The sequence below is a fragment of the Oncorhynchus kisutch genome, linkage group LG7 (genome assembly GCF_002021735.2).
Source record: "Oncorhynchus kisutch isolate 150728-3 linkage group LG7, Okis_V2, whole genome shotgun sequence".
In the NCBI taxonomy this organism is placed as follows: Eukaryota; Metazoa; Chordata; class Actinopteri; order Salmoniformes; family Salmonidae; genus Oncorhynchus; species Oncorhynchus kisutch.
Window position 1 is genome coordinate 24,499,138 of NC_034180.2, and position 20,652 is coordinate 24,519,789.

The window sequence follows — 20,652 nt, forward strand, 5'->3', positions numbered from 1 at the left end:
GGACGGGAAGAAGGTTAAGAGGGAATGACTTTTCAGGGAATGACTATAGAGATAGAAGAAATTAAAGGACTAAAGAAAGTTATCTGTAGATCGTGATTGTCTCTCTTTCCACCGTCTGGTTGGTTTGAACTGTAGTCCAAAGTGGTTTCAATGTATTCAAGCAAACAAAATACAATATGACATCTTACTGTTGGAAGCTAGGCCCTCGGGAGTATTGGAGATGCGAACGATGTCTCGATCTCCTTTCAAGATGAAGATCTCATTTTCAGTGCATGACACAGAGACAATGTCCCCGCAGCTTTCCAGTGCACCGATGATCACCTTGAAAGTCAAAGACAAAATAACATTGACAGATCGACTTCCCGTAAGGGCTCGAACACACCAATAGCGTTTGCCTGCCGAGAGTACTTGCGAACCGAGTGAAAAATGATTTTAAATGTAGAATCGCACGAAAATGTCAGCAGTCAGACGTCAACGGGAGATCCACATTCGATGCGATGTGTCCGACCTTTAGAAAGAAGAAACACTCTGACAGGACACAAAGATGGCTTCAATTACAGGTACCTGTATTCTCTAAGCTGATTCACTTACCCGACTATCTTTCATTATTCTCCATCAATATATAATTTGTAACACATGCAATTCACACTTGATTACCTTGTGGTTGAGGCAATCCAATTTAAGATGGCTTAAATTACTACATTCTTTGCAGTCTCAACTGATCCACTTCTAACCACCTCTCGCCATTACTCTCTAACAAAACATTGTAACAAGCGCTAAATAAAATACATGTATTATTAGTTTAGTATCCATTCCTGCCTGAGGACATCTTTACCTGGTTGAGGCAGTCCAACACGTAGACACTGTATTCGTTCCAGCTGAGGACCCAGCCCTCTCTGAGGAAGCAGCTCACCAGGCCCAGCTGCCTCTCCTGGGGCCGATAACCCCCTGTGGGGGCTGGCCTGGGGAACAGCTCAAACTGGGGCACCTGCTGGTTGAACAGAGGCTTCAGGACCCGCGTGTCCTCCACCAGTCCTCGCACGTCCGTCCTCCACAACCTAAGACCAGGCCTCGCTGCATAGACCAGCAGGCCACTCTGCTTACACAGGCCTGGCTGGAAGCACGCACCAAACTTCCCATTGCTTCGAGGAAAAGAATAACGCAAGAGACATATATAAGATATACACATAGCTTCAGAGCTTAGATTGTTGCACCGTCTATTCCTCTCTTGTTTAATACATCAGAAAAATATGAAGAAGCTCAGCTGAGAAAATGTAAATGTCTCAATAAATTGTCTGAAGGGGACATACTTCATTTGTTGCTGAAAAGTCACTGATGTAGAAGTTGTGGTACTTTTTAATGAATAAGTACAACATGTAGGTTACCTCTTCCTGGGCTTGGTGCCCAGCTGCTGCAGGGCCTGCTCCTGAGTGTAGAAGAGCAAGGATCTCTGATGGGAGGAGATGAGCAGGACTTTCTGACTGTACTCCAGCTGGACTATGGCTGAGGGCTCCTCAAACAGCAGCACTGGGTTACACACACCCTAAGGATATGAGCATACAACACAGGTCAAAGCTCCAACCACAATACTGGGTTACATACACCCTGAGTGTATAAGGGTACAACAAATATGTGAGAGAAGATGGTTAGAAAACAAACAGCACATAACTGAAAGAATGAAAGCTGCTATACCTGATCCAGGTCCACAGCAGAGTACACAACCTTTCCTTTGTCATCACCAGAGAAAAGCTTCATTCCATTGGCACTCCAGGCCAAAGCAGTGACTGTGCTTTTATGCAAACCGACCACATCGAATCGCCTTAGCTACAGAAAAGAGAGAGGCCTCAGTGTTTCGCTACACAAAGGGATACATTTACTTAGCACATAATATGATAAGATGTACTTTAATCCATATGAGATGGACATTTGTCTTGTGCTTTTCCCCCCCTCTCGAACCCCTCCGATATACACACAGGCACACACACTAAAGGCTTGAGCAGTGCATGTGCTAAGCTTGCACCTTTCCATTTTAAAAGGGAATAAAATACAACAACAAAAAAAAGCTCAAAACATGACACTATCTTTACTCGTATCAACAGATCAGTTGATTGGTTGGTTGGCATACCTGTTTATTCCTGCCTGGAAGTTGAGACACCAGTTGAAAGAGAGCAACCCGACCAGACGCTGTGCCCACTGCCACCAAGTCATCAAAACAACTGAGCAGCTTCACTGTTGTGATAGCTTCGGATTTCCCCTGGGAAGATACAGTAACATGTTAACAGTTAAACATAATGACAAACTTACTTATTGGGGGGGGGGGGGTTCATAGAATCACTAATAATTGGATGTTTGTTATCAAATTTGGTTTAGGGTAAAAGTGCAAAATAATTTAATAAAATAAACAATGCATGAAACAGTGGCATACTCACCTCTATGTTGTACTTGTTCATCTGGCAGACCCGCCTGCAGTACAGATAGAGCATCCCAATACTGCTCCCCACAGCAATGTAATCACTGTTGGTGTCCAGAGCAGTCAGGTAGACCACTACAGAGCGGAAGCCTTTCTGAACCTTGGCAGGTATTGCATTGAGCAGGTAGTACAGGGGACAGAACTCCCTTAAGGCGCTCTGTGGCGGGGTTTGGGCTGCCATGGTGGACAGGCAATGTTCTGCTCTCTGTGGAATAGGAAAAGAAGGCATGGCAATCATAAACATGGGAACACATGAATGATAGACATAACTTTTTTTCACCTTTATTTAACTAAGCAAGTCAGTGAAGAACAAATTCAAATTTTCAATGATGGCCTAGGAACAGTGGGTTAACTGCCGTGTTCAGGGGCAGAACGACAGATTTTTACCTTGTCAGCTCGGGTATTCGATCTTGCAACCTTTCGGTTACAAGTCCAATGCTCTAACCCTAGCTATCTGAGCATCTTACCAATCCCTGCAGCTGTACATACCCATCTGTAAATAGCCTATCCAACAACCTACCTCATCCACATATCGTTTTGATTTACTTTTATGCACACCAGTATTTCTACTTGCACATCATCATCTGCACATCTATCAGTTCAGTGTTAATTTGCTAAATTGTAATTACTTCACTACTATGGCCTATTTATTGCCTTACCTCCTTTCTCCATTTGCACACACCTTACATAGATTTTTCTATTGTGTTATTGACTGTACTTTTGTTTATCTCATGTGTAACTATGTGTTGTTGTTTTTTGGCGCACTGCTTTGCTTCATCTTGGCCAGGTCCCAGTTGTAAATGAGAACCTGTTCTCAACTGGCCTACCTGGTTAAATAAAGGTGAAATAAATCAAATTTGAAAAAAACTAGGCTACCTGCCGACATGTATGGCATACAATGATTATAGAATATTTGGCTACGGTAAATACAGTGTGGGACCAGGCAAGGTAGATACCTAGCTAGTTGCTACTGTGGGGTTATCCTCCAATTTTCACACCTTGCTTCTACTTCTAACTAGCACAAACACAGTTAGCGCTAACTCCACATCAACTGAAACTAACCTTACCAAATATCTCTCCATAGTGGCCCTAACTAGCTAGCTAACTATAGTAAATAGATAGTGACATCACTTGGAGATCCAAGATGAAATCGTATGAAACCGAAAATACTGGGTAGCTAACGATCTTGGACTAAGGCACAACCAGTCCAACAGCAGTTTAATAAGTAATGTTGACGTTTCAGACATGACAAGCTAGCTAGCTAACGTTAGCTAGCCTAGCTAACGTTAGCTAGCTACAAAAACAAAATACAAGACTTGTTTACACAGACTTACATTCGATTGTGTCCCTATATCCTATTATCATATAGATGACAAATACGTTACGCTAAAAGCATGTATAAAAGAGAGAGCTGACGACATTGCTGTCGCACACTTCTATGAATTATTATTCGAGAACATCTCTTATCATGCAGATGTCTCCGTCTCGAGCTATGGAGTATGAACGTCAACAAACCCCACCACACCACACCACTTCCTTGTCTCGCGGGAAAACACAATCATGCATGACTGCTGCCTGCTGTGCCAGATGAGACGTTTATTGACAGGTTTATCAATATTGTTTATTTTCTCTGTTGTTGTGTCAAAGGCACCTTTATTATTACCAATATTTGTGTATTTATGGACACAGTCTGTGAACAGCATCCATATGTGTATGTGCAAGGGGAAATTGTTGGATTTCAATAGAATACGTGAAGCAAATATATGTTGGGTCCATAGACTTAACGTTAGATACACATCGCCTTGTACATTTACATGCACGCTAATAATTCGATATCTAACTGATTATGGCAGTAGTCATGGAAACACCTTACTCCGTTATTTTAATCGGCGTAAGGTAAAAATCGAAGTAAGCAAATGCTTATAGCGGTGTATCTTCGCATGTTCTAGCACAAGCAGCGCGAGCTTCTTTCTTTTACGCGAGTGAAGTGAGTTCGGAAAAACTGAACGTATGCGTTTGAAGAAAAAAAAACACATACCAGCGTTATATGTCCGAACTCAGAATGTTGTTAACTTTATTTTGGTTTACGATTTTCAGCATTTATCAAAGTCCCATCAGGTAGCCTGATTTCAGACGTGTCCATGTAAACAGGGTTATTAGGGAAATCATTTTTCTTGCAAAGCATGTCAACGTTTAAATCTAATTATTATATTAATCTGACTATTCACAATGATCATATTATTTGTAGCTTTCCCAGTATGGCGTCCGTGAGAGCATGTGCAGCGCCATTGTGGCCCATATCCATTTTTACGTGAGATTCCATAAAAACACACCACTTCTATACAGTTATGACTTTTTCGCAACAGGTTAGGAGAATTCCGTTACGGTTAATGAAATTTGTCTCCTATCATGCAACGAAAAGGCACAAGTGACGTGTTTTTAGGGATTCCCATTTTGAAGTAGTCAATTTTCTTCTTCTACTACTTCTATGAGTTGGCAAAATAACTTTAAGGGTGCACACTGCCTGTTTGTACAGGTATAAAGCCAGTGTTTGCGATTTACTGCCACTTGCAGTTGTGGAATGTATCCTCACGAGTATAATTCATTTGGTGATCCGTCCTTGTGACCTGGATGAAATTATGTGACACTTCCTTAAACCATGTCCCACCCAGTTGACTACTTCAAAATGGTGAAAATCCTCAATGACGCTGCCCATGCTAAAACTGGCTTTTGAGCACAAGCTTTCTATCTAGCTCTATGGTTGGAGTCAATTCCTCTGGTTGCCCAGGTTTTTAGCTGTCAACTCATAATAAGTTGTTATTGAAATCTACGCCTACAGTACACCTCTAGCATTGCTGAGCATATTCCAATGCATGAAATGCACTTATGAGTAGATTTTTGCAAACAAATACACAGAAATATCGAACGCCGTTTGGGTCTTTTCGTGTCAAAAAGATACACATCAAATAACACTATTTGACGCGTCAAATTAGCTTGTTGACCAATCGGGACCTGAATGTGACTACACGTCACATAATAATTTAACATGTTCATACATTTTTACGTAGTTATTACAGATTGATTACACTGTCACTCGTATTTCACATGTCACCACGATGCACCGATACTTATGCCATGATGCTGGTCAAGTTTTGTTTCCCGCACCTGCCGCTGCCAGACGACCGCAGGAACACTTCCCGAGCTCTGGACAGCTGGTCATGAACAAGCTAGCTAGCTGATGGATGCAAACAATGTTCTTCCCCAAAAGCACAGCAAAACGATATAATCCGTTTCAGTAGCTATAGTTAGCTAGCTAACGATCTAGCTGGGTGTCATCATGTAAAATATCCCTAATTTATAAAACAGTTCTTATTTGATAAATGGTGGTCGGACCTACCTATGCGAAGCTAACCACAATAAGGATTAGCTACATTAGTGGAATTTGCGGTTCGCCTTTAAAATAAAAGTCTAACAGAAAGTTATGCGAATAAATACAAAAAGTTGAATCATGCCATAATCGAATAGATCATGCTAAACGAGTTTGGAATGTTCTTATATAAATCCAACAAAAGACAATAATTAATTAAATCTGTTGAAATCCCACTGGATGTATTAGACTTTAGAATTGCATTGGGGCCATACTTATTTCACTGTACAGCCTAATGGAATGTGGATCAATGACATTGGGTATCAGTCTACTCAGTGACACCCAGAGAAGATTAGCTTCGTAGCTCTTATTGCAGGACTCTGAAACCACTGTGAATTGAGACACATTTATTGTACCAGTCAACCTACTATGTATATTGAACACTATTCCAGAGGAAAAACAATACAATGTGGATGTTTTGGAGCCTGATAACTCTTGAGGAGGACTTTGGGGGAAAAGCACTTGGGTACTGAGTAGGCTGATACCCCATTGCATTGATAGCCAATCCTTAGGTCAGGCTGTACAGTGCAATATGAATGTCAATACACACAATAGGATGACTGAGGTGGTGATTTCCCACAGTCAGAGTCCCACAATAAGAGCTATGATGCTAATATTTGCATAAACTCTTCACAATTGTGTTCTGTGGGTTTCACCGAGTAGAATGATACCCCAGTTCATGGCTCCAAATTCCAACACTCCAACCTTGTTTAACATTATTCTAGTCTAAATATGGCATGATTCCACCAATGAACCTTCTGCATCACTTTCAAAGATGGACTTTTCTTTTGAAGGCGAAACGCAAATTCCACTATTGTGGCTAATCCTTATTGTGGTTAGCTTCACAACACATAACGGTCCGGTGAAGCCATACTAGCCAGATGACACTAGCTGGCTGCTTATAACGGTAGTTTTGGGCAACACGGTGAAGTGGTTGGCTAGATAGTTATTTCAATAGGGGAACAACAAGTGGATACCTATCAAATACTACCTAAATCATTGTTAAGAATATTGAAAATGACAGTATCTACTGGTCATTGTTTTCAGACTGGTTGCATTGGTGCTAGCTAGGTAACGTTACCAAGCTAGAGAGGTACCTAGCTACCCCAGAAGTTGCTAATTACATCTGTATCAAAGATATTTGCAAACATTTTTGATCCTGTTCTTTTGATCCTGATCTAATTTCAAATGCTCACACAGACCTTTTACTATTTGGTCGAACAAATAATGCCTTATTACCAACTGTTATTAATGTTACAGCTTTGACAATGATCGTAATGGCTTGCACGTGCAAATTCAGCACACACAACATTCTATATTTTTTGTTGTTGATTTTTTTTAACCTTTATTTAACAAGGCAAGTCAGCTAAGAACAAATTCTTACTTACAATGACGGCCTACCAAAAGGCCTCCTACGAGGTTGGGGGCTAGGATTACAAATGAAATATAATATAGGACTAAACACACATCATGACGAGACAACACAACATTACATAAATAGAGACCTAAGACAACAACATAGCAAGGCAGCAACACATGACAACACAGCATTCTAGCAACACAACATGACAAAAACATGGTAGCAACACAAAACATGGTACAAACTTTATTGGGCACAGACAACAGCACAAAGGGCAAGAAGGTAGAGACAACAATACATCACGCAAAGCAGCCACAACTATCAGTAAGAGTGTCCGTGATTAAGTCTTTGAATGAAGAGATTGAGATGAAACTGTCCAGTTTGAGTGTTTGTTACAGCTCGTTCCAGTCGTTAGCTGTAGCGAACTGAAAAGACGAGCAACCCAGGGATGTGTGTTCTTTGGGGCCCTTTAACAGAATGTGACTTGGCAGAACAGGTGTTGTATGTGGAGGATGAGGGCTGCAGTAGATATCTCAGATAGGGGGGAGTGAGGCCTAAGAGGGTTTTATAAATAAGCATCAACCAGTGGGTCTTGAAACGGGTATACAGAGATGACCAGTTTACAGAGGAGTATAGAGTGCAATGATGTGTCCTATAAGGAGCATTGGTGGCAAATATGATTGCCGAATAGTAAAGATCATCTAGCCGGTCGAGAGCACCCTTACCTGACGCTCTATAAATTATGTCTCCGTAATCTTGCATGGGTAGGGTGGTAATCTGAATCAGGGTTAGTTTGGCAGCTCAAGTGAAAGAGGAGTTATTACGATAGAGGAAATCAAGTCTAGATTTAACTTTAGCCTGCAGCTTTGATATGTGCTGAGAGAAGAACAGTGTTCCATTTAGCCATATTCTCAAGTACTTGTATGAGGTGACTACCTCAAGCTCTAACGCCTCAGAGGTAGCAATCACACCTGTGGGGAGAGCGGCATTCTTATCAAATCACATTACCTTTGTTTTGGAGGTGTTCAGAACGAGGTTAAGGGTAGAGAAAGCTAGTTGGACACTAAGAAAGCTTTGTTGTAGAGCATTTAACACAATCTGGGGAGAGGCCAGCTGTATAAGACTGTATCATCTGCATATAAATGGATGAGAGAGCTTCCTACTGCCTGAGCTATGTTGTTGATGTAAATTGAGAAGAGCGTGGGGGCCTAGGATTGAGCCTTGGGGTACTTCCTTGGTGACAGGCAGTGGCTGAGACAGCAGATTTTCTGACTTTATACACTGCACTCTTTGAGAGAGGTAGTTAGCAAACCAGGTCAAAGACCCCTCAGAGACACCAATACTCCTTAGCCGGCCCACAAGAATGGAATGGTCTACCGTATCAAAAGCTTTGGCCAAGTCAATATAAATAGCAGCACAACATTGCTTAGAATCAAAGGCAATGGTGACGTCATTGAGGACCTTTTAAGGTTGCAGTGACACATCCATAACCAGAGCGGAAACCAGATTGCATACCAGAGAGAATACTATAGACATCAAGAAAGCCAGTCAGTTGATTATTGACAAGTTTTTCCAACACTTTTGATAAACAGGCCAAATAGTACTAGGCCTATAACAATTAGGATCAGCTTGATCTCCCCCTTTTAATAAAGGACTAACCGTGGCTGCCTTCCAAGCAATGGGAAACTCCCCAGAAAGGAGAGCCAGGTTAAAAAGGTTGGAGATAGGCTTGGCGATGATAGTGGCAGCAACCTTAAAGAAGAAAGGATCTAAATTATCTGACCCAGATGGTTTTTTGAGGTCTAGTTTCAGGAGCTCCTTTAGCACCTTGGACTCAGTGACTGCCTGCAGGGAGAAATTTGGTTTCGGGCAGGGGAAAAAGAGGAAGAAGCATCGGGGATAGTAGCATTAGAAGGGGAGGGAAATTAGGAAATGTTGGACGGGCAAGAAGGCATGGCTGAGTCAAATAGGAATCCTGACTTAATGAAGTGGTGATTAAAGAGGTCAGCCATATGCTTCTTGTCAGTAACAACCACATCATCAACTTTAAGGGACATGGGCAGCTGTGAGGAGGAGGGTTTATTCTCCAGGTCTTTAACCATTTTCCAGAACTTCTTGGGGTTAGACCCACAGAGAGAGAACTGCTCCTTAAAGTAACAAACTTTGGCCTTCCGGATAGCCTGAGTGCACTTATTTCTCATTTGCCTGAATGAGAGCCAGTCAACCTGAGTATGCATGTGCCGAGCCTTTCGCCAAATGCAATTCTTGAGATGGAGTAACTCTGAAAGATAGCGGTCGAACCAGGGGCTGAACCTGTTTTTAATTCAAATGTTATTTTCTATAATAGAATTATGTTATTTGACGTGTCAAATTAAAAGCTTATTTAACCTGTCAAATAGTATTATTTGACGTGTATCTTTTTTGACACGCAAAGACCCAAACGGCGCTCCATACAGAAAAACCAAAGACAGTACAAGTATGAAGATGGGCTAAAACTGCTTCTCCAGATAACGCTTGTAGACAATGTCATGGCGACATTGGCTAGCTAAGTGCATGCGCAGAATCACTTCATCTGGTCTCACACACTCCTTCGATATAAAGTTGTTCTTGACAAAAATTCCAACATGTCCGTTTGTCACTTTTATGAGGTTAGAGTAATAACATTGCCTCGATTCTAGTTTGTGCATTTAGATTTAGAGAAAATGAACAACTAAGGAAGAATTTTTCACTTCTCTCATTGACTTTTCAAAACCCCAAACCCCAGCCTGATCTGCTTGGTCTGTTTCACATGCGTTCCCAGAAAATCTCACGCTGTTAAGCCTCTGAGTTTATAAACTTTGTGGAACGACCATAGATGGTCTAATAAAGTGACCGGATGTAGTTATTTGCTCTGACTCATGTGCAGTGTTGATGAGTCTGCAGTCTTTAACTCACGTAGCAGACAAGACCTGCTGTATGATGTATTACAAACCCATGGCAGGGTTAGACAGATGGGTATTCAGACAAGATTTACTTGGGTCCTAGTCCATGTGGGGGTAGAGGGGGAATTAGACAGCTGATGTACTGGCTAAACAAGCACTTAGTAGTGGGGATGTGGATGTTGTAGTTTCAATGAGCAAGGCAAATGCAAAAAGCCTGATATGGACAGTGATGGTGCAGACCACCCAATTTGCATATCGCCCCAACAGATCTACAGATGATGCAATCTCTATTGCACCCCACACTGCCCTTTCCCACCTGAACAAAAGGAACACCTACGTGAGAATGCTATTCATTGACTACAGCTCAGCGTTCAACACCATAGAGCCTTCAAAGCTCATCACTAAGCTAAGGACTCTGGGACTAAACATCTCGCTCTGCAACTGGATCCTGGACTTCCTGATGGGCCGCCCCCAGGTGAAACGGGTAGGTAACAACACATCCGCCACGCTGATCCTCAACACGGGGGCCCCTCAGGGAGTATGTGCTCAGTCCCCTCCCTGTACTCCCCGTTCACTCATGACTGCACGACCAGGCACGACTCCAACACCATCATTAATAAAGGTTAAATAAAAAATGTTAAAATAAAAAGATTGCTGATGACACAACGATGAGACAGCTTATAGGGAGGAGGTCAGAGACCTGACCGTGTGGTGCAAGGACAACAACCACTCCCTCAACGCTATCAAGACACAGGAGATGATTGTGGACTATAGGAAAAGGAGGACCGAGCACGCCCCCATTCTCATTGACGGGGCTGTAGTGGAGCAGGTTGAGAGCTTCAAGTTCCTTTGTGTCTACATCACCAACAAACTAACATGGTCCAAGCTCACCAAGACAGTCGTGAAGAGGGCACAACAAAAACTATTCCCCCTCAAGAGACTGAAAATATTTGGCATGGGACCTCAGATCCTCAAAAGGTTTAACAGCTGCACCATTGAGAGTATCTTAACGGGTTGCATCACTGCCTGGTATGGCAACTGCTCGGCCTCCGACCGCAAGACACTACAGAGGGTAGTGCGTACGGCGCAGTACATCACCAGGGCCAAGCTTCTTGCCATCCAGGTCCTCTATACCAGGCGGTGTCAGAGGAAGACCGGAAAAATTGTCAAAGACTCCAGCCACCCTAGTCATAGACTGTTCTCTCTGCTACCGGACGGCGAGCGGTACTGGAGCACCAAGGTCCAAGAGGCTTCTAAACAGCTTCTACCCCCAAGCCATAAGACTGCTGAACATCTAATCAAATGGATACCCAGACTATTTGCATTGACCCACCTCTTCTATGCTGCTGCTACTCTCTGTTATTATCTATGCATAGTCACTTGAATAACTCTAACATGTACATTGACTCTGTACCGGTACCACCTGTATATAGCCCCGCTATTGTTATTTACTGCTGCTCTTTAATTATTATTATTTTTTAATTAATTATCATACTTTTTTTAACGTATTTTTCTTAAAACTGCATTGTTGGTTAAGGGCTTGTAAATAAGCATTTCACTGTAAGGTGTACACCTGTTTTTTTTCACCTGATTTGATTTGATATGGCAGCAGCAGTGGAATAGAGACACTAAAGGCAGGCATCTATTCCAAGTACATAGGAAAGTCGGGGAGAGGAGGATGGCAGGAAGAGACAGAAGAGAGGCTATTTTTACACGACTAAGAGTGGGTCACAGACGGTTGAATAATACTTTAAATGTGATAGGAAATCATCAGACAGGAAAGTGTGATTATTGCCAGGAAACAGAAACAGTGGAGCATGTACTGATACTGTGTGGGCAGTATGAGAGGGAAAGAGGGAGGCTGAGATCCAGAATGAGGGAGAAGGGGATACAGGAAATTAATTTCAAAGCATACTGAGTAGAACGTCATTAGATACAGCCTCAAATATTTTGTTATCTTTTTTTAAGAGAAACGGGGTTGGCTTTAGTTTGTCAGTCTCTGGCCCACACTCAACTACAGTAGGTGGCGGTAATGCACCACAACGTTGGATGCCAACTGCCGATAAACCCCACCGAAGAAGAAAATGACCGGCTACGGAAATGACACACGCTGGAGAAAAAAAATCTAGCCAGCAGCCACTCTGCTCACGTCTGTCTTTGCCGTTAGCTACCTTCTGTAGCGTTTAATGATTGCATCGTTTCACAGTATCCTCAACATATATATATTTTACAATTGCAGTAACCTCTGTGTCGTTTTTATTACTAACTCATAGGGTTGTAAAAAAATATCGAAATTCAAGTTACCTAATCTATCGATTGTTTCGGGTATTGCACATGAATATCTAGCTAGCTAGCTAGCCTGCTAGCTACAACAGTCAAAATGGCGGACAACGAGGATGAGAGCGATGTGTCAAGTACAACAACAGGGGCAGATCATGGTACAATATATCAAGTTCAATGTGTTTCTGGATTGCCAGAAAATGAAACCTCTACAGAATTGGAAAACCAGAACCAAGTCGGCGATAAATGTATCGAAGCGCAGGGCTTGACAGATTTCCTGCAAAGCTGCACAAAAGAGGAGACATTCGTTGCAAAGGACTCCCAAGTGGTTGTCGGCCAAACTGATGGAAATGAACAACAACCTGAACAAAACATAACGTCTATTGTTGAGACTTCAGGTATTGCAAATGGTGCAGAGTATTCTACAGTCAGTGCTGACTTTGTAAACGCTCTCGCACCTGGAACCACCATTATTTATGTGCAACCAGACGGTAGTTTTGTTGAGGGATCAGGTCTGACTGCAGAGGAGCAGCAACAGCTAGTGGAGCAGTTGGCCAAACAGCAGCTTGTCACAGTGACAGAGAGTGAGGCTGTTCGCCTGTTTGAACAAAATCAAGTAATCAAAACACTCCCTACTACTTCATCACAGACACAGTATACGATTCCAAGTACAGCACTGGCTCCCAATGAGCTGCAACAAGTGCTAGAGCAAGTGATCAAATCTCAGCAATCCATGGCTCAGACACCCAAGGAATCGGAGCAGGTTGTGACCACTCTGGACCCCACAACTGGCTTGTTCACGACTGTTGCAGCTTCAGAGATTACAGTAGGAAGCCCACATCCACTGGTCACTATGCAGAATGCATCACAGCAGCTGAAGAAGGTCGCGAAACAAGTGGCACTTCAGTCCCACAATGGTACGCGCCTGGTCCCAAAAAAGGTAACTACTTTTTGGATTATTTTTTTCTATCAAATTATTGCACATATGACTTTCACTGATATTTAATATGCTCAATTGTCTAATTCTGTGTTTGAAAAGATAACATTTGATCATAGCACTTTAATCCGACGCTATGAAATCTACTATCCAGATGTTATTGTTTATATTTTACCAGCAGGAAACCATCCGAATCCAAGTCCAGATGCCCTCTGGAAAGCAGGAGGTGAAAGGACCTACGCAGGCTACCATTTCAATCCCCCAACAGAAGAACTTGGCTTTGACGAGTCAAGGCCAGCAGGTCAAAGTGTCTACAAATGGCAGTGTGAGCAGCAGCCCCCAGATCATCCACATCACACCCATGGTTGGACAGCAACAGTACTTCCTACAGCAGAACCCTGGAGACCCTCCCATTCAGCTGCTTCTGCAGAGTTCAACCCCTGTGGTTGGCAGCCTGGTTCCCATTGTGCACAAACTGCCCATACCTGTTCAGACCCCAGTCCAGCAGCCTTCTGGTAAGGCCCCGGTCAACGGCACAGCAGTTAAACCTGCCACCGCTGCTGCCACCACGTCTGTCTCTGTCCCAGCCTCCACAGTGGAAAAAGTTAAAAGGGTCAAAGCCAGAGTGAAGAAGGCACCGAATATCAAAACCCGTTCCGGGAGGGTGTCCAGACCGCCCAAGTACAAGGTGAAGGACTATAAGTTCATCAAGACAGAGGATTTGGCCGAGGGCCATCAGTCAGATTCTGATGATTACTCTGAGATCAGTGTGGAGGAAGATGAGGATGGCGGGGATAGTAAAAAGGGAGCAGCATCTATGAGTTACAGTCACAAGCGGAAGGCCTTTCAATGTGAAACGTGCGATAAAGCTTACATAGGCCACGGAGGTCTGTCCAGACACTACAGGCTGAATCCCTCTCACGGTGAACTGAAGTCCCCTCCTGAAGGGACCCCAAAAACGGACAGCCCTGGTAAGAGAGCAGGCACTGGGGCTGAACATAAGAAGCCAACTGAAGAGAGTAATGCCTACAGTGTTAAAAATACATCAGGTCCTGAGAAAAGTGATGCCACAGAGAAAACGGCTGCTGCAACTTCAACCACTCAACAAAAAGTAAGTCGCTAGAAAGTTACCCTGTGTATAATCAAATGTTGACAAACGAATACCATTGGAATGTTGACAGCCTGCAGCTAATTTAGCCGAAAGCTAATATTATGGTGATGTCTGTCTGTTATAGTGTTGGTTTTCCGGACACAGATTAAACCTGGTCCAAGACAACAAAAAAATTGAGCACAATGGAGAATCTCCATTGAACTAGCTTTTAGCCCGTGACTAGGCTTAATCTGTGTCTGGGAAACCAGTCCATAATGTTTTTACGGATTGTACCTTCACAGGTGGATACCACGGCAGCCCAAGGAGTAGCAGCTTCTACCAGACAGGCAGTGGGCCAGGTAGTGGTCCAGGCTCGGGGACCAGGGAGGCCCAGAGGACGGGGCAGACCACCTACCAAAGGCCTGCCGACGGTGGCAGCACACCCAGCAGTGAGACGGGGGCGACGGGGCCGACCCCCAAAGCTAGGAGGGGGAGTAGCCAGTGTGGAGCAGCAGGCCCAGAGAAGGAAAGCACGGCTGAAAGAGGTACATCAAATTAGGAGTCAGAACACTTTCAACAAACGGTTGCTGCTAGGAATGTTTCTACATGAAGTTAAAAACAAGTGTTAAATATACAAACAAAATATAGTTGTTATAATGCAAAACACATGAGTATTTAGCAATGTTGTGAGTATAACATGAATCTCTGAACACCATAAGTTGTTTGACTGTTTATGTCACTTGTTCCCTTGCTAGGTGACACACGAGTGTGATAATGAAGAACTGATGGAGACTGTGCTCCCTCGCCTGGCTAAGGTCATGACTGTCTGGGAGTTCCTCTTGATGAAGGTAAGGTCACCACGCTAACCACCTGAACAAACAGTTGCACGCCAATAAAACAATTTACACAATACATTGTTTTTGCTACACAATGTTTGAAAGCACTTTATCATACATTTTTAGCAACAGGCAAATATCGAGTAAGACACAGTTGTAGTTTTTGGTTTACTGAATAATTGTATTCCATGAACCGTCAGGTGGAGAAGGGGCGGCAACCCAAAGCCCAGTTTTCGGATGTCTACCGGGAGTTTGAGCAGCTCCACAGCCAGGTGAAGAAGATGGCCCGGGACTATATCAGTAACCCTCAGCAGGGTGTCCACACGGCCTTGGAGGTCCACAATGTAGATGTAAGAAGTACAGCTATATTATTCAATTCAATGAAATTATACATTTGTGGGGAATTAATAACGTCATAGCCAGATTACAAATAAAGAACTTCAATGCATAAAATACTATACAGACATCTCATTATTAGTATCACTACACTGGGAGTTGAAATGTATTCAAATGCATCGAACAAATTGATTCTGTCTCGGAAACGAAATGTACAGAGTAAAATTGTTCATTAATGTACATCCTGTTGCTTAGGTTGCCAAATCTCTTGGCATCGTCGATGAGGTGAACAGGTTGAAAGTCCTCAACCCTCCAACGCAGCAGAATGTCACCAACATGGCAACCAAGAATGTCCGCTACATGGAGGTAAGCACCATTTAATTTAGACTGCACACTAACTCTACTCTTGCTGTTATGGAATTATATATATTTTTCATAGTAATTCATTGTTATGAGATGCAAAAATGTAAAGGTAATTCTTAAGTTGAGGAAAGTATATATTTTTTTACCCAGAATTCTAAAATGTTACCTCCAACGAAGAGATTTAAAATGGAAAACCGGGTTGGTGTTCAAATTCATCAGAACGGCGTTGAGACTTCCAAAATAGGTATGTTGTATATTTTACCTACTAACAACCTGTGGATAGATATTTGATATATGTCCTAACCAAAACATGGAAGAAATCATGGAAGATCACACTTTTTTTTTCTGCTTTCATTTCCCTGTATACTCTCAGAATCCAGTGAGGCCAAAGTAGAGAACACCGCATCAACAAGCATGAAGGACAATTCACCACAAACTCAGGCGCCCACCAAGAGCCCCGCGGGCCCTCAAGCCACTCAGACTGCTATCGTCAAACCACAGGTTGTCTCATCTAACCCAGAGACAAATGTAACACCCATGGAACTGATCGAGGATCACTTATCCAACAGCATGACAGAGTCAATTGACTCAGCGGGAGGAGAGGAGACCATGGAGACAGGTCAGGGTGCGTCTGGTACGGAACCAACCGAGGTCCTGAGCACCAGTGACATGGGCCCTCAAGCCACTCAGACTGCTATCGTCAAACCACAGGTTGTCTCATCTAACCCAGAGACAAATGTTACACCCATGGAACTGATCCAGGATCACTTATCCAACAGCATGACAGAGACCATTGACTCAGCAGGAGGAGAGGCCATGGAGACTTGTCAGGGTGTGTCTGGTACAGAACCAACTGAGGTCCTGAGCACCACTGACATAGCAGATCAGATGAAAGAGTTAGAGAAGGCCTTGGCCACAGACCCAGTCCCAGTCGATCAGCAGCCCAGGAGTAGTAGCACTCAGCCGCATCAGCCCAACTGTACCCTGGTCCAGGAGAGTGGCCTGACCCAGGCTGTCTCCAGCGGAGGCCAGGTAGTGGTTCAGGAGACCCAGGAAGGCCAGGAGATCTACATCCAGACCGAGGGGCTCACCATGCACCTAGCAGAGGGCCAGGAGGGCGACATGGCCTCTGAGCGCATCGTCATCGTCAACGGGCCTGACGGCACCACCATGCACATCCGCGCCCCTGAAGGAGTCCCTCTGGAAGCAGTCCATGCCCTGCTTGGTATTGAGGCTGAGGGGAAAACACAGCAGTGATTTGTTGTTTCTCCATATTCAACCCCCTCAACTTCACCCATATTGATTTCTTACTTCTGGTGGATTTTATTGTATTCCAAGTGTTCTTTATGAATTTGTAAACATTATTTTCGATGTGGTGTTTTCATATTTAGACAAATTAATAGCCCTTCCTTAAAAGTGTTTAGTTGTTTGTGATATGTTTATATGTAGATAAATATCAAAAGCAGTTTAAAAAAAGTTGCACTATTTTATTACTTTTTATATATTTGGGTGTAACATTTTCCAAACATAAAATAGGTTTGTATTACCATGGGACATTTATTCAATGGAGGGGAAACTTTAAAAGAAATCGTAAAAGTTGTGGTTTTATTCATTTCCATGTTTCATTTGTGATTCATTGTTGCAGTACAACCATTTCATATACTGTACAGTTTAGCTCATTTTCCTCTTAATAAAGAATGTGAGAACAAATCATTATTTTATTTAACGGAAAGTTGAAACCAGCAGCATTGCTGTGCTTCATTCAGTGCATGTGAGTTCCTTTGTAACATCCATACAGTAGTTGTATGGCTACTGTACTTACAAGTCCATACACAGAATATAATCCCATTCCAATATGATTTTTTTTCTTCCAATTTATGTTTGTTAGAACAGTAGCCTTGCACTGTTGTCTATGTACGGCTGATACAGCCTGCAGGAGAGGTGCACCATTGAGAGGTTGTTGTGTGAGCTAGTTCCTGAAGAATGGCCCGCTTCAGAGTCCGGTCACGCTTGTAGGCTTCGTAGCGCTTGGAGGGGACCTCAGCTGAAATAAACATGGTGACATTTCACAAAACCTACTTGTCATGGAACATACAGTGCCTTCAGAATGTATTCATACCCCTTGACTTATTCCACATTTTGTTGTGTTACAGCCTGAATTCAAAATAGATTAAAGCCAAGGGGTATGAATACTTTCTGAAGGCACTAGATGATTCGTAATAAAAACACCTCAAGGATCGGTTTCCCAGAAAAAACGTAAGCCTACACCTGAACTAAAAAGCAATTCATAACATTTTTTAGTCCAGAATTATGTGTATTCTGGATCCTACATGTATTTTCAAAGCACAAGGCATCTTAAACTGATGGAAAGTCGCATCGAACTGTGATGTAGGCCAGGTCTGAAACAAAGGAGTTTTTCTTCCTGTTCCATATTGGAATTTCTCCAGGTCGATGATCCCCTTCTCAGATTAAACTAATTTATCGATTTTTTTATTCAATACGTGTCTAATGGAAAGAGAAAATGGTCAGTAATGACACTGACAGCACAATTGTATACTGGTCTCAGATCGGTTTTTGTTGTTGTGATAATTAACATTAAGTTGGCAAAATAGTACGAACAGATCTGGAATCAGGCTACAATTGTTAGTGTTGCCAGAGAGAAAGGTGGAACAATCCTTAATCAAGATTTGGCTGATTGTTCCACAGTCTTTGATACTGTTCAATCATGGCACAAATTATGTATTCACCGTTTTGTCCATGACACTTAGCAACTCTTGTAGTTCACTACTGTTTCCAAATGCATTCTCTGAATTAGATGTGTCCTGATCCTCCATCGTGAATTCCATCTCTTTATGTAAACAGATTTTTTTTAAGTGATGAGGAAGATTGCCATTTAACATTAGCATGACTTTCCTCCCAATTCCATTTATTGTCAAGCAAGACATCGCAAAACATTGTCAACCCTAGATTGGCAATTTTATTTGCAATGGTGGATCCTTCATCATTCAGTCGGTCCCATTTCAGAATCAGATTGCCAGTCAGCTACATTGTCTTAAACTTTTCTTGCACTTCCAGTCACTGTAGACTGAGACTTTCTGCCAAGAGTGGTCATCTCAGATCCTTGTACTGGGGAAAATACATTTTATGTTTGGCCAAAGAGTGTGCCTGCCTAGTATGCATCTGATGTGGCCAAATATATGGGAAGTGGTAGTTTATTAACAACCAGGTAATGGATAGTAGATTAGTATTTTATATTAAGATAGATAAAAGATACAACAAAACATAGCAAATTATTCACCAGCTGACATAGGAAGACTTTTTACTAGTTATCATTTTGGTTCTATTGATGTATAGGCAGAGCCATATATTTAGAAATATATGGCTCTGGATGTAGCTAGCTACCTCTCAAATGACAATGATGTCATTTGAAGCTGGACCAGAGCTAGTAGCTAGTTTGCTAGCTCATCAGTAGCCTCATTGAGAACCAGGCTTTCCTAAACGGGAAGTCCATGGCACAAAATCTGCTAAAAAGGGGTAAGAACCCGGTGTAAATCAGTGACGACTCGCAACACGTCAAACCAATCAAATGCCTTGCTTGGGCGGACTCACTAGATTAGTGTTGTAGGTGCAACAGTGCGTGAGGATGGCCGTGAAACCGCTGATTAAAACCCATCAAAATATGTTGATGTATGCCGTGTTTGTGGTAAACCGTACGACTAACAGGGACAAAACATAACCTTCTACAAGGTAAATCGTCTTCATTGCGACTGGACTGCACACGGGCTTTAGAAGAAATAACGGGACCTGTCACACTGAGTGATGGGTTTTCAATATAAAAGAAGTGCCAATGACGTGGAAAGAATTGTATGTTTTGTGAGGGAAAGAGCAAATTCCAGAGTTAGAACGGAAAGATGTGCCAAAAGAGTGTCTGTTCAGGAAAGCACTAAGAGTCTGGCGAGACGAGGCCTATTCAGGGAGCCATCCCCAGCGACAGATGACCAGCCGCCAGATATAGGAATTCAACTGCTACAAGCACCGGTTTATGGTGCATTTCTGGTGCTCGCTATCGCGTGGCGATGCTGCTGGAGTCGGCATTGGCTGCCTGAGCCGGGGAGAGGGTTTCCCCAGCATCGCCACATGTTGCTGATCAGACCCTATTCCTCACCGCCACCAGATCAACACCAGCTAGAGCTACTTGGCGAGCTGTCGCCAGTGACCCTCCGTGCCTCTGACTCCCTGCCTGTCCCTGCAGTAGGGGACCCTCCAGCAGCACCGGACCTGTCTGCTGCTACCTATAATGACCGGTCCAGCCCTGACATGGGCCCATGAATCCCTGGAAACTTCAAACTGTCTCACTTGTACAGGACATTTCTGATCCCCAGCTATATGGCCACCCCCCACAAATGAAACTGAAACTACACACTCCTTTGTCCCATGCCCTCTTCTCACATGTTGGAATCTCCCTCCTACATACTGGTGCAAATGACCATAAATTTGCCACCTGAAACTTGGCCCACAACTGCGTGGCCACACATGACTCCAACACCCTCATTAGGTTTGCTGACGACACGATGTGGGAGGCCTGATCACCGATGACGATGAGACAGCCTATAGGTATGAGGTCAGTGACCT

General features: G+C 43.1%; 2 protein-coding genes and 1 pseudogene across 4 annotated transcripts in view; 1 reads left to right on the forward strand and 2 right to left on the reverse strand.

Moving 5' to 3' along the window:
• tecpr2 (tectonin beta-propeller repeat containing 2) overlaps nucleotides 1-5,871 on the reverse strand; it is a 35,331-nt gene extending 29,460 nt beyond the window's left edge. The window contains exons 1-7 of one of the 2 annotated variants that reach the window (XM_020487779.2): nucleotides 5,636-5,871; nucleotides 2,430-2,675; nucleotides 2,126-2,254; nucleotides 1,693-1,824; nucleotides 1,386-1,543; nucleotides 836-1,142; nucleotides 189-321 (exon numbers count right to left, since the gene is read on the reverse strand). In XM_020487779.2, the coding sequence (XP_020343368.1) occupies nucleotides 189-321; nucleotides 836-1,142; nucleotides 1,386-1,543; nucleotides 1,693-1,824; nucleotides 2,126-2,254; nucleotides 2,430-2,651 (1,081 nt within the window). In that variant the 5' untranslated portion in view covers nucleotides 2,652-2,675; nucleotides 5,636-5,871. Of the gene's footprint in view, nucleotides 1-188; nucleotides 322-835; nucleotides 1,143-1,385; nucleotides 1,544-1,692; nucleotides 1,825-2,125; nucleotides 2,255-2,429; nucleotides 2,676-3,804; nucleotides 3,995-5,635 lie in introns of those variants that run through there. The other variant, XM_020487778.2, reaches the window with a different exon arrangement.
• A 6,402-nt stretch (nucleotides 5,872-12,273) lies between these two features.
• LOC109894355 (uncharacterized) lies at nucleotides 12,274-17,746 on the forward strand. Of its 2 annotated transcripts, none has more exons than XM_020487781.2 (8): nucleotides 12,274-13,398; nucleotides 13,574-14,506; nucleotides 14,788-15,030; nucleotides 15,241-15,333; nucleotides 15,522-15,671; nucleotides 15,913-16,023; nucleotides 16,171-16,264; nucleotides 16,394-17,746. In XM_020487781.2, the coding sequence occupies exons 1-8, from the start codon at nucleotides 12,559-12,561 to the stop codon at nucleotides 17,275-17,277; spliced, it is 3,348 nt and encodes a 1,115-aa protein (XP_020343370.1). In that variant the 5' UTR covers nucleotides 12,274-12,558; the 3' UTR covers nucleotides 17,278-17,746. The 2 variants fall into 2 exon arrangements, with proteins under 2 accessions (XP_020343370.1, XP_020343371.1); XM_020487782.2 differs by having other exon boundaries at nucleotides 12,277-13,398; nucleotides 13,577-14,506.
• Nucleotides 17,747-17,904: 158 nt separating this feature from the next.
• LOC109894818 (cyclin-dependent kinase 2-interacting protein-like) lies at nucleotides 17,905-20,389 on the reverse strand (annotated as a pseudogene).
• Nucleotides 20,390-20,652: the final 263 nt, after the last annotated feature.